An 11,841-nucleotide genomic window follows, 5' to 3' on the forward strand; every position below is an offset into this window, starting at 1 on the left:
CACTAAAAAAGCAACTGTATTTGATTGTAAGTGTCATTATGTCACTTAAAGAGAGTAAGTTTTTCATTTTAAATTTTTTTGAGTAGTTTTTAATTTAATTTTAGTGTAAGAAATATGAAAAAACTTTTCTTTTATAATACCTTGAGGATCGAGGGCAAAATGCTCATTTCAAATGAGACTGAACACATTTAATTCTATCTACATTATTTTTTTTTGTCAGCATTTGATTGGTTTTTAAAAAGAAGTTTGAAGGAATAAATTGAAGAAAGCTCGAAGTTGACTCGGATTTTGGAAGTAAAAGTCGATTTAAGTTGACTCGAATTTATATGAAATTCGGATCGACTTTGAGTTCTGAATTTAAAATTCTCTTTTAATGTTAAAACAAGTTTTTTGGATTCTTGCAAGTCAGAGCTTGAAATGGGCTCGGTTTTTGTATGGACACGGCGATTTTAGTTAAAATTCTTGTAAATTTTGGACATAAATGTTAAATTTTCGATTCTAAATTCTACAATTTTAAATTCTATTTCGGTTAAATTATTACGTAACGCTCTTAGTGGGGAGGGGGATATAGAACGGGAAAGGGGGTTTGAACAACGAAATTAGTGAACTATTAATAAAAAACAAATTGCCATAATCAAATGCTGACTTGAAATTTTTCATATAAGCTTCAATTTTGTTCTTCGTTTTCATTATTCTCATTTTCTCTTTTTTGTACTGCATAAAAAATACGAAAAATTGTCTTTTTATATCATTTAGTAAAGTTTACAATAAGTTCATAGTAAATTAAAACTTTTCTTCATACTTTTGATTATTGTAAATCATTATTGGCACTTTTTATCATTTTTTAGGTTATTTTTTTTCATTGGCATAAAGTTTAGGTATTTATAAATATATTTTTCATGAGAATAGAATTTTAGTGAGCTTATGAGCTAGTAATCATGAGGATAGAGAATAGAAAAAGTTAATTTTTAAGAAGTTTATTTTAAGAATTTTTAAAAAAAATTAAATTTTTTTGCTAATTTTAAATTTAAAAGATTTTTTTAACAAATTTTAAATAACTTTAAATTATCGAATTTCAAGTTCCTTGCTTCTTTTTTCAAATTTCGTCTTTAATTAATTAATATAAAAAAATTAGAATGAATTCCTGCTAAATCATTAAATATTCAGCATAAGTTTGTTCCTTTTGTTTATAAAAATTTGAGCATCATTAAGATTAACGAAGTTATTACTACAATTTTTCCTTTCATTTCTATACGATTTCCGCGTCCACAGAATGTTCGATCTCCATCAAATAGTGGTTTTGGTTCCTGTATAGAATGAAAATAGAGGTAAAGTAAGGTTGATTAATTATTGACTTTTAATGAGCTGTAGACCTCCAGTAGGGATTTCAGGACTGGTATCAATTTATTATTTCATACAAATTGATACCGGATCCTGGACTGGAATCTCTGAAGCTGAATGTTAGTCATAACCGACACCATTTAGACAAAGTCATGCACAGCAGTATCATGTCAATGCCAACACTTTGAGACATTAAAGTCATGATATATGCTTGCTTGAAGACCAAAATACGACTAAAATACGTTATAGCAGTTGTGGACAGCCTTTTATTTACCGCGGCACAATTTGATGGTATGGCTCGACTGAAACCGCACACATCTTACGGTTCATGCTATTTTCAATCATTTTTGACGACATACTAGTGTGCCGCTGTACACAGGGTACCATCATTGCGTTAGAACTAGACATCAGCTAGATATTACTTTGCCACTCACTAGTTATAACGTATTTTTCAGAGAGAGTGTGGCTGTCTCAAAAACGACCGTTAAATTTAAAAAATATTTAAATTTTTTTTTTGACTGTTTCTTATTTTTATTCGTAACGTAAATTTTTATTTTAAAATAAGTTGAGTTCGAAATGTTCGAATTTTTCGACAATCTAATGTCGAAAAACTCGAATTTGAGAAGGCCACACTCTGGTATTTTTGTCCACTTAGGACTAAAGCATCAAAATCAGACCTCAAAGTCAACTGCCCCAAAACAAAACTCTAATTGTCGACTTCGAGCTCTGATTCCAAAAATAATAATAAAAATCCATACTCACATTAGTATGATGGGTATAGCATGACTTCGAGTGCTTTCTATATAGTGGCTTTTGTAATTTTTCACAGAATAATCCTTCATTACCAGCATAATTTATAACATTTGATGGCTCATTATAAATCTCAAATAGTTGACCATTTTTTTCACAATCACTCTTTTTAATCAATAAAATTAAATTGCTATTGGCTATACGTTGAACAACAAATGGTCTCTCACATTTATTATAAGGCCGACTAAAATTGCTTGCATCTAAGTTCAACATATATACTTGATTAAATTTATCACATTTTATTGGTCGCGTTCTATTGAAATGTCGCTTAAGCATGAATTCTGACCATAGCGGTCCCATTCTGCATTTACGGAGACGTTCTGCTAAATTTTCCATGCACTTTTTATACTCATCTGTTGTATTGTCTTTCTCTTTTACACCATTCTCGGTGAGACATCTCTTGAATGAACCATCATCTAAATGTGGACAGAATGCTGACTTATCGTCTTTGTAATAATACTGAGGATCTGGATACATAACTGGGAATGGGTAAGTAAATAAAAATTAGTATTAAAATGAGATTGTGCAAATGATTTTAAAGGACAGTACTATCAAGCTAGTTGCTTAGATTAAGTGACGCTTAGCTTAAGTGAAGTTCAGCTTAAGCGAAGCTCAGCTTGAGTAAAAGTTAGCTTAAGTGACGCTCATCTTGAGTATTGCTCAGTTTAAGTGAAGTTTAGCTTAAGTGATGCCCAGCTTAACTGATGTTCAGCATGAGTAATACTCAGCTTAAGCAACGTTCAGCTTAAAAGATGCTCAACCAGAGAGACGCTTAGCTTTAGTAATGCTCAGCTTAAGTGATGCTCAGTTTGAGTGATGCTCAGCTTAACTGATGCTCAGTTTGAGTGATGCTCAGTTTGAGTGATGCTCAGCTTAAGTGATGTTCAGTTTGAGTGATGCTCAGATTAACTGACGTTCAGCATGAGTAATACTCAACTTAAGGAACGTTCAGCTTAAGAAATGCTCATCTAGAGTGACGCTTAGCTTTAGTAATGTTCAGCTTAAGTGCCGTTCAACTTGAGTAATGCTCAGCTTATGTAACGTTCAGCTTGAGTAATACTCAGCTTAGGTGACTTCAGCTTGAGTATTGCTCAACTAGATTGACGCTTAGCTTGAGTAATGCTGTGATTAAGCGACGCTCAGCCTAAGTAATTCTCAGCTTTAATTACGCACAGCTTGAGCAACCCTTAGAGATTTCAATACCAGAACTATCAAATGTATGCAGCACCGATGCTTAGAGCAGATACTTCATACATTTTGGTACAGTTACTGAGCACCCTAGTAATCTTCCATAAACATGACACTCCAAAAGCCATTCCCCCAAAAATCATCAAATATTTCAATAAAATCCCCACAAATACAATCGAAATCAAAAATAAAATTCAACTTACGATTCGGCACATAAGTCCGACTGACGGCATCAACAATTATATTTTTTAACGAGATTAATAAAGCTATAAATGTCGTCCATAAATGTTTTAATGGATGCCAAAATATTGTTGTTGCACTCGATACAATATTCATTAATAATTCATATTCTATATTACGATCTTCATAGCATACACCCTGATAGTCATAAACAGTCACAAATTTGTAAATATTATCGACCATTAAAGTATTCATTAATATATTTTCGACAGAACCGAAAAATTTTCCTTTATGCTGACGTCTTGAGTCGGCAATGATGTAGGCATTTGAGTCGAGGATGTAGCAGGTTTGTTCAACGTGTGGTGCGCACTGTGGATGAATGGGAAAAAGGATAAAAGTTGGATATTAGTGGAAATAATGATAAAATCTCAAATTCGTGTCAATAGTCGTGCTTAGTGTGCGGTTTAGTGTTTTAAAATGGCATTTGTCGTATTTTATGGATGAATTTAGTTCCAAATTGCGTCCAAACTTAAAAGTCATGCTCTATTTGCACATTTTATGTCAGAAATCGCATTTAATTTACGATTCTAGGTCAATATAAAATACATGCATCCAGTTCCAATAAAATTTAATATAAATATTCCCTTACCTTATCACCAAATAAATTCTCAAGTTCCTCATGTGGAAATTGAAAGCCCACAACCGCAACTGGAGCATTTTCATCTCCATTGGTAGCATAGACAGTCGATGTGACTGTGATTAATGGATGATCTTGATGTTGAGCATCAAATGGCAGTGAATAGATGAAACTTTTTTTGTCTAAACTTTCATGTCGATTGAACTCAACGGCATGCTTGTACCAATCCTCATCTATTGAATTCTTAAAGCTATTTCCAAACTCATCACTGAGTTTTTTATTCTCAAGCTCGTCATCTTCAAAAATTTTGAATCTTAATAATCCACTGTGGGTGGATATGAAGGTGGAATAAATCTTGTACTTTTTAAAAATTGGCTTAATTTCACTTGACTTTATTTGTGGAAATTTTTCGGTAGCTTTTGCATCAAACATCACTGCCTGTACAAGCTTTTGGTCACATTTGTAAGCTCCTTTTTCATTCCTGCCCGTCTTCCATTTCCAACCACTTTTCTCAAATTTCTCAATGTAATATTCGAGCTCCTCCTCAGGTGACATCTCACAATCATCTGGATCAATTTGACCCAATTTTATATCCTCAAAATTCTTTTTCAATGAACGACAATAAATCCATTCAGGATGTAATCGATAATTGCCTTGAAAATATTTCAATATTGATTTACTGCCTTTTTCATGATCGGGAATTTGAATTTGATTTTGTGCGTCACCAGGAAATGTCACGACAACTGTAAATGGTGTTTGATCGATTTTCTTCCAGTAGTAATGACGATTGAATCTCATCGCGCGATGCTAAATGTGTTTGGGGGGACATAGAAATGATAAAGTAGACAGGAAATTTTATTTGTTAGTTAAATTAGTGTTTGTAGTGTTTCCCGAGCAACATGCTTATGGGGGGGTCTTGTTTAGGGGAGTATTGGCATTTTATTGAGTTTGTAGAGTTTTTTGAAAAGCATGCAAGTTAAATTCTAGTTTCTAAGGTTCAAATGCTGCTTATGTTCATTCATATCATAGTGTATACCAGATGTGGACAACCAGAGTGCCGCGACACACTGGAATACTGTCAAAAATGATTGGAAATGCCACAAACTCTATGCAGTGAGCAGTTTCAATCAAAACTAACTACCAAAGAGCGCTCCAATAAACCAAATCTTGTCCACCACTGACCCAAACCCCCAAAAGCTTCACCTTCTTATCAACAACCCCTCACATGTCAGTCTCACCCACAATATTCTCTATAATCTATTCATAGCAACTCACCATATCATCATAATGTTGAACGATTGGCAGAATATTTGAACCCAAGTTGTTATCAATCATTGATTTTCTCATCTAAATATGAATGAATAAGAAATGAATATCAATGAATAATATAAAGAAGAAATTCTTGAGAAATTCTTAATCAATCATAATAAACATGAAAAGAAGAAGGCATTATTACTTACAGCTAACAGACCAGGATTAAAGTCCCTTGCAGTCTTGCTATCATCAATCAGTTCAACTTCAACCATATCGACAGAATTAAATGACGGTTTAAGAAGCTCATGTTGAAACTAGAGTGGGATTTGATGGAGAATTGAGGAAAATTTTGAGGTTAGTTAGTGTAATTTTTAGGGATGTTAAGGAATGTGGAAGTATTTTAAGGTTAGGTCGGTCCCAAAAACGTGTTTTGGTTCACGTACGTTCCTGAACTCTATATCACATTCAGGGAGGATCCTAACCTCTTGGCTTGAGCAATTTTGGGATAACACTAGTGTGCCGCGACACCGGGTTGCCCACCACTCCCCCAACCCTTCAATAATACTCACAAATGGTCGAAAATCTGGATGCGCAAAAATATATCCATTTTCGTCTATTACAAATGCATATCCATTTACGCCAAGACGGAATTGTTGAAACAGTCTTTCAAATTCATATAAAGGCACATCAATACCAACAACTCCATGTAGTGATGACTTAATGACATAACATGAAGAAAAATCCAAACAAATTACATGGACATTAGTTAGCAAAGTTAGTTTTGATGACAAAGTTTTGTCATATGTTATATGTCAAATTAAGAATCATACTCACCGATTTGGTATCTTGTTCAAATGCTGGCATTGCTACTGTTGTCATAAAGACATATTTCCGAGACGGTGGATCATCATCGTCCTCATCCTGTCTAATACATGGATAATACTGATAATGTTTTAAGTAATCGACCATCCTAGCACGTTGCATATCTCTTTGTTTGCAATTCCAATCATAATTTGTTATTCTATATGCGTCCTGATGTATGAGAAGGAAGACATAGAGATGAGAAATGTGAGAAATTACGGAATTAGGACAAATAAATTAAAAGTGTGACGGAGAAGTTTTGTGAGAAGTTTTTAAGAAAGTTTGTTTGAGCGCGGATTTCTCGGTGATGGATATTCCAATTAAGCTCCATGTGGAGTTGTTCCTAGGAATTTTGAGGATCATATGGTGAGATGGACTTGGAATTTATCCTATGGGGAGTACCGCTTGGACATATTGAAGTGTATACTCGATAAATCGACCCCAATAGGATCTTAAGCATGTAAAATTGACTTTAAAATACTTAGTGAGGGTTCCCGATGCTGAGGCTGAAACCAGACGGTTCCCAGGTAGCCCTGGTCTCGACACTTCTGAGTAGTCTCGGTCCCGACAATTCCCAGATAGTCTCGGTCTCGGAAAAACTTCGGGAAACCTTGCCAAGCCTTTTATACACTTTCCTCAAACAGCACCATTTGGATAACACTTTTATCACACAAATCCCATCACAAAATACCCGCGCTCAACAACCTCAACATAGAAAAAACGTTTTTCAATCTTACCATAATATCAGCATAAACAGCTGACCATATAATTGGATTTTGTGTTCTATTTAATGCTAATGGTCTCGCCATAACAGGCAAATATTTTAAAACTTGTTCACGTGTTTCTGTTTTCGTATCGATTTGCACATAATATCCACGATTCTCACATGCCATCAATTTAACTTGCTCATAATCATGCTCGGGTATCATCTCACCAATTAAGTAACTAAATACTCGTACTTGATTACCTTTATCCCAATTATTTACTTTAAAAATATCTTGAATTGTCTTATTATATTCCATTCCATCTGTAATCAGCATAATTGCCTGATTACAATGTGATCCCCTCTCTCGCGTTTGACTTAACAATTTAAATGTATGATTGAGCGCTTCAGCTAGATCCGTTTGATCTTCTGCTTCAATATTACCCAACGCTTGCTTTAATTCGAATATATTTGCACTCGTTGCTTGAATTAATTTGTCACTGATGTTTTTGCATTCAATAATCGGTCGAATTGTATCATTGAATGAGAATACATTAACAAAATCATTTATTGTTAATGTATCGAGTATATTTCTCACGACATCAATTGCTATATCAAGTCGTGTGCCAACCATTGAACCAGATTGTTCAATCAATATGATGATATCTTTTGATGATGTTGCAGCATTTGTGAACCAATGTCTCATACGACAATCATAAATATTCATTGGATAAAAGTTCCAACTTGTTGCTGGATAATGACGAAATAGACCCGATGAATTGCAAAAATATTGCCATCCAATTGTTGGATCTTCTTTGTAATTTGCTTCGAATGCTTTATCGATGGATTTTGAGCGATGAATTATTTTCGTTATGTTAATGTCTAAATGGAAATTAAGAAAAAAAGAAGTGAAATTAGACGATTTTCATAATTATTGATGAAATAGAAATGTTGTGGATGTGGAATGAGGATTTGCTGTGAAATAATTTTCTGTATCAGCGACAAGTTACGACGACTAAACTGTTTTCTTTTAAACTTAATGAACGGATATTGTTAATTTCCGCTTGCTCTAAGCAAATTATCCTTAACATTCTTCCGGTTCTTGGAAATGGGTTTTCGCTTATTTGACCTTGGAGAGTAAGAGCTTTATAAGGTTTAATGATGTCACTGTGTTAATATAGGATTGGATTCATTTATTCACAAGGAAGACTGAATGATTAATTTTGTTGGAAATTGTCCCAAAATGTCAGTAAGATTTGGAAAGATTTCGACAAATCCGAGCGAAAAAATGAGATAAACTTCATTTCTAGCCATGAAAATCAGTCAACATTAGCCATCACAGTGTCATCAGGGTAATTTCAAGTTTTAAAGCTTTGACATAGTTTCGCTCCGAAAGCAAAATGGCGTAGAAGATTAATGCGGGAATGTTAATTAAATAGATGTTAAAACAGAGAATCTGTACAAGCTTTGTATTGTGGCCAGTAACAGAGTCAGATGGAAGGCCTTTTGTAATAATCTAGGCTCCAAGTCGGAGCATGGTTCCAGTATGTAAGTAATAGTTTCGCCCTTGGGAATTAGGGAAGCCGAAGTCTGACTTTGAAGCTAACCAAATGTCAAGTGCATACCTTCTCGCAGTATTCCTTGTTACCACTAAATGCACTGCTAGCGACCGAGCCGTGTGCCAGGATATGGAAAAGTCTATCCATACCAGGGTTTTTAATCCCGGGATCAAAATTTATGTAATCCCGTGATTGATTTGTATGCAATTTAAAACCCTAATCCATACCCAATCTGAGGGTAGCAGCAGCACAATCAGGATAAGCATTGCAAGATTTACAATCTACCGTCTCCGAACCTTGCTCCGATGTACTCAATATGTACAAAGAAAGCTACTAAATGCAAAAAAGTAAAGCGTTGCCTTACATTACATGCTGGGATATTCGTAGAAGCAATCGGTTATTTTACACCCTAATCGAAGAAGCTTATATAAGATTACTGAAGTGCCCTAAAATGGTATGTCATATTCACAAAATAATAATGGACGTCAATTCTTAACGTATATACCTAAAACAAAAATAAATCTCCAGACCTAACAAATCCACCAACACAAATTTTCTTTTTTCGATTCTCACAAAATCCATCAATAATCCATCCAACAACATTTCCGAGAAATTCGATTGCCATAAGATGCAAATCGATCAACAATAAATCCATCAATTTTCTACCTTTATCATACACATCGACTGGTACAAATACACCAGCTTCTTTTGACTTGATATCAACTTCTTCACTAAATGATGATATTTTCTCCTTATCATCATCATCATCCTCACCATCACCATCTAAATCTTTGATGTCTGATTTAATACAAACAGGAGCATCAAAATTTGGCTTTCTCTTTTTTGTGTAGTTTGTCTCCTGTGACAATTGTTCAAGACGTAAATTTTTAGCCTCTTTTTCCTTATCAAGTTCCTTTTTGTGCTTATCACGCTGACGTATATTACGGAATGTATAATTAGCAAACATTGTTGAATTGTCTTGAATTTTTGGGATTTTTTGAACCTCCAATGCTATTCTCTGCAAGGAAATAAAAGATCCGCTAGGAAATGATGGAAATTTGTTGATAAATAATGATGACTCACCTTCACAGCTTCTATCCTTAAATGAAGAAATGAATGTAAATCTTTTGCAATTTCCTCAACAATTTTCTTTCCATTTTTGCTAACGACTTTTGCTTGCGAAAAGCTCTGTTTTTTGGGGCGAAATGAGAGAAATGTAAACAACTAGTTGAATATATATTCATGGCTATTATTGTCATATGATGAACTGTTGTTGTACTCCAATACTGACGTCATTGAACATATGATAGATTCAACAGAGTAGCGAGTCATTCATTCACTACTACTACTTGGATATTTACACATTTTCATATCACATTCGCTTCCCTTCTGGCTATGTTTTCTTTTTTGCCCTTTTTTTGTACTCATTTTCTCTCTTTTCATTTTCATATTCACTCACATTCTCACTCTGTGACGTCATTGGAAAGTTTTTTTTTCAAAAGGTACTTGCTTGAATGTGCTTTTTTAGGGTGGATTTTTGGTATTCATTTTGGAGTTCTTGGGAAAAGCGCTTTTTAAATTTTCAATGATTATTTCTAATTTTTTTATGCAAATTTCTACTCAAATCAATAAAAAATCCCAATTAAGCTATTTTGATAATTTCAAGCAATATCTAAAATCCACCAAAAAAAATTCGTTAAATTTACAAATTTTAAAAAATCCAACATGGCGGTCACTCCTTCCACTTCAAAAAGTTTTTACGATTTATTTCTTTTAAGGATGCTGATTCAAGCAGAATTATTGATTATTTTCACATCTACTACATGGCACGAGTTCAACAATATAGATCTTATGAATGAATAATTCTTGTTTTCCGCAATATTTGAGTATAAAGTTTATAGCCACGTGGTGACTTGAGTGGAAGTTTTTTGATAATTAAAATCTGATATTCTTGGCTTTAGGTTAGTGAACTCAAAGCTTATTAAGCTACTAAGTGGATGAATAAAAGTATAGTGGCAGTAAATTAAGAATTAAAGCACTAATTTCCTATTGTAATTACCATTTTGGATACGCAACATTCACCCACCCACCACATAAAATTTGTAGATTCACCACTTCATATCAATCTAAAACTCGCAAATGAGATTAAAATTTAGCTCATTTACTGTCAATTTGATTGAGTATACTGTGTAAAAATAGCAATACATAATCAAGATACGGAAAGTTATAAAGATAAAAAAAGCGAAAATCAGATGATAAAATAGTCGATAATGATTATCTAGAAGCAGCAACTGTTTATGAGCTACTCAAAAATTACTGTGCACTTGAAAATGTTGTCCAATTTCACGCACCTATTACTCAATAACTATATTCAGTTCCATAAAAATGCCACTAGTATTTTTTTTTTTATTAATTTATCCACCTGAAGTTCTAATTTCATTTTGTAAGACACGCAAACGTAAATAATTAATATATCTAATTAAAATGTCAGTTAGACACACGAACAGTCAGACAAAAATTCAATCGTAATGTGAAGTTAAATTCACAAATTAGACTTAATAGAACTCTACGCGCGAAAAAAATAACGTGCTTATAAATTTTTGTCCAATTGCATTCCTTACCTCTTGCACTTCGGATCGTTTCGTTACTGTTTCTGCAATATCCAACAACTTTCCGCCAATTTGTTTTGACAATTGTTGAACCCTTGACGACAGTAAAGAGAAATAATTGAAAATTATATTTAAAATTCTTTTTTCACTCATCCTTAAGATGAGGAAGTTCTTTCTTCTTTCTTTTTTTGGCATCAAAATCATGTCGTCGAGGAGCTGTACTCACATCTCAAAATCGATTGCATCGAGACTTTGGGCGCCAGAAATCTTTGTATAGAAATTAATCATTATCAACACTAAAATCACATTCACTTTCGTCATTTTGAACTATTCATTCACTTTATTGCTATGAATTTAAATTAAAATTTGATAAAATGTTGATGAAAACTACATTAAATTTAACTTTTTTTTTTTATTTTATAATAAAAAATCAAACAGAAAAAGACGACTTTTTTGTAGGAACTGAATCTTGCTTCTATCTTCAGCTGAACGACAAGAGAAAATCGTCAATTTTGTGCTTTTTATTTTATAAAATTTCCTATTTTCATTTACTTAATACAACTTGTATTCGCGCAGTCTCACTACGTCACTGTTTCCCCGAGAAATGGAAAAATAACAAGCACGGAGATGAGTTTTTATGACTCCTGCTTTTGCTACTCCGCTCTGCACGAACCAAAAAAAAAAATCATTCTTTTAAAT

The 11,841-nt window shown here is 33.5% G+C and overlaps 1 protein-coding gene across 1 annotated transcript; it reads right to left on the reverse strand.

The window, feature by feature from the left end:
* Positions 1 to 1,089: 1,089 nt before the first annotated feature.
* On the reverse strand, positions 1,090 to 11,468 carry LOC139087530 (voltage-dependent calcium channel subunit alpha-2/delta-3-like). The gene is made up of 13 exons (XM_070636364.1): positions 11,369 to 11,468; positions 11,155 to 11,236; positions 9,617 to 9,721; positions 9,200 to 9,551; positions 7,009 to 7,856; positions 6,245 to 6,442; positions 5,980 to 6,126; positions 5,617 to 5,724; positions 5,432 to 5,503; positions 4,169 to 4,963; positions 3,543 to 3,888; positions 2,104 to 2,630; positions 1,090 to 1,307 (listed from the first exon to the last, which is right to left on the reverse strand). The coding sequence occupies exons 1-13, from the start codon at positions 11,461 to 11,463 to the stop codon at positions 1,188 to 1,190; spliced, it is 3,795 nt and encodes a 1,264-aa protein (XP_070492465.1). The 5' UTR covers positions 11,464 to 11,468; the 3' UTR covers positions 1,090 to 1,187.
* Between the last annotated feature and the right edge of the window lie 373 nt (positions 11,469 to 11,841).

Source organism: Chironomus tepperi, unplaced genomic scaffold (assembly GCF_022539635.2).
Source record: "Chironomus tepperi strain 1889 unplaced genomic scaffold, CSIRO-AGI_Ctep_v1 contig_124, whole genome shotgun sequence".
Taxonomy (NCBI): Eukaryota; Metazoa; Arthropoda; class Insecta; order Diptera; family Chironomidae; genus Chironomus; species Chironomus tepperi.

What these genes read in the sequence shown, in the direction of transcription:
- LOC139087530 (XM_070636364.1), bottom strand. Translation starts at nt 11,463, where the DNA reads ATGACGAAAGTGAATGTGATTTTAGTGTTGATAATGATTAATTTCTAT. An exon ending in TTAATCCTGGTCTGTTAGCT is followed by an intron (nt 5,504 to 5,616) that starts GTAAGTAATAAT and finishes ATTCATATTTAG; the next exon opens with ATGAGAAAATCAATGATTGA. An exon ending in TCGGACTTATGTGCCGAATC is followed by an intron (nt 2,631 to 3,542) that starts GTAAGTTGAATT and finishes ACCCATTCCCAG; the next exon opens with TTATGTATCCAGATCCTCAG.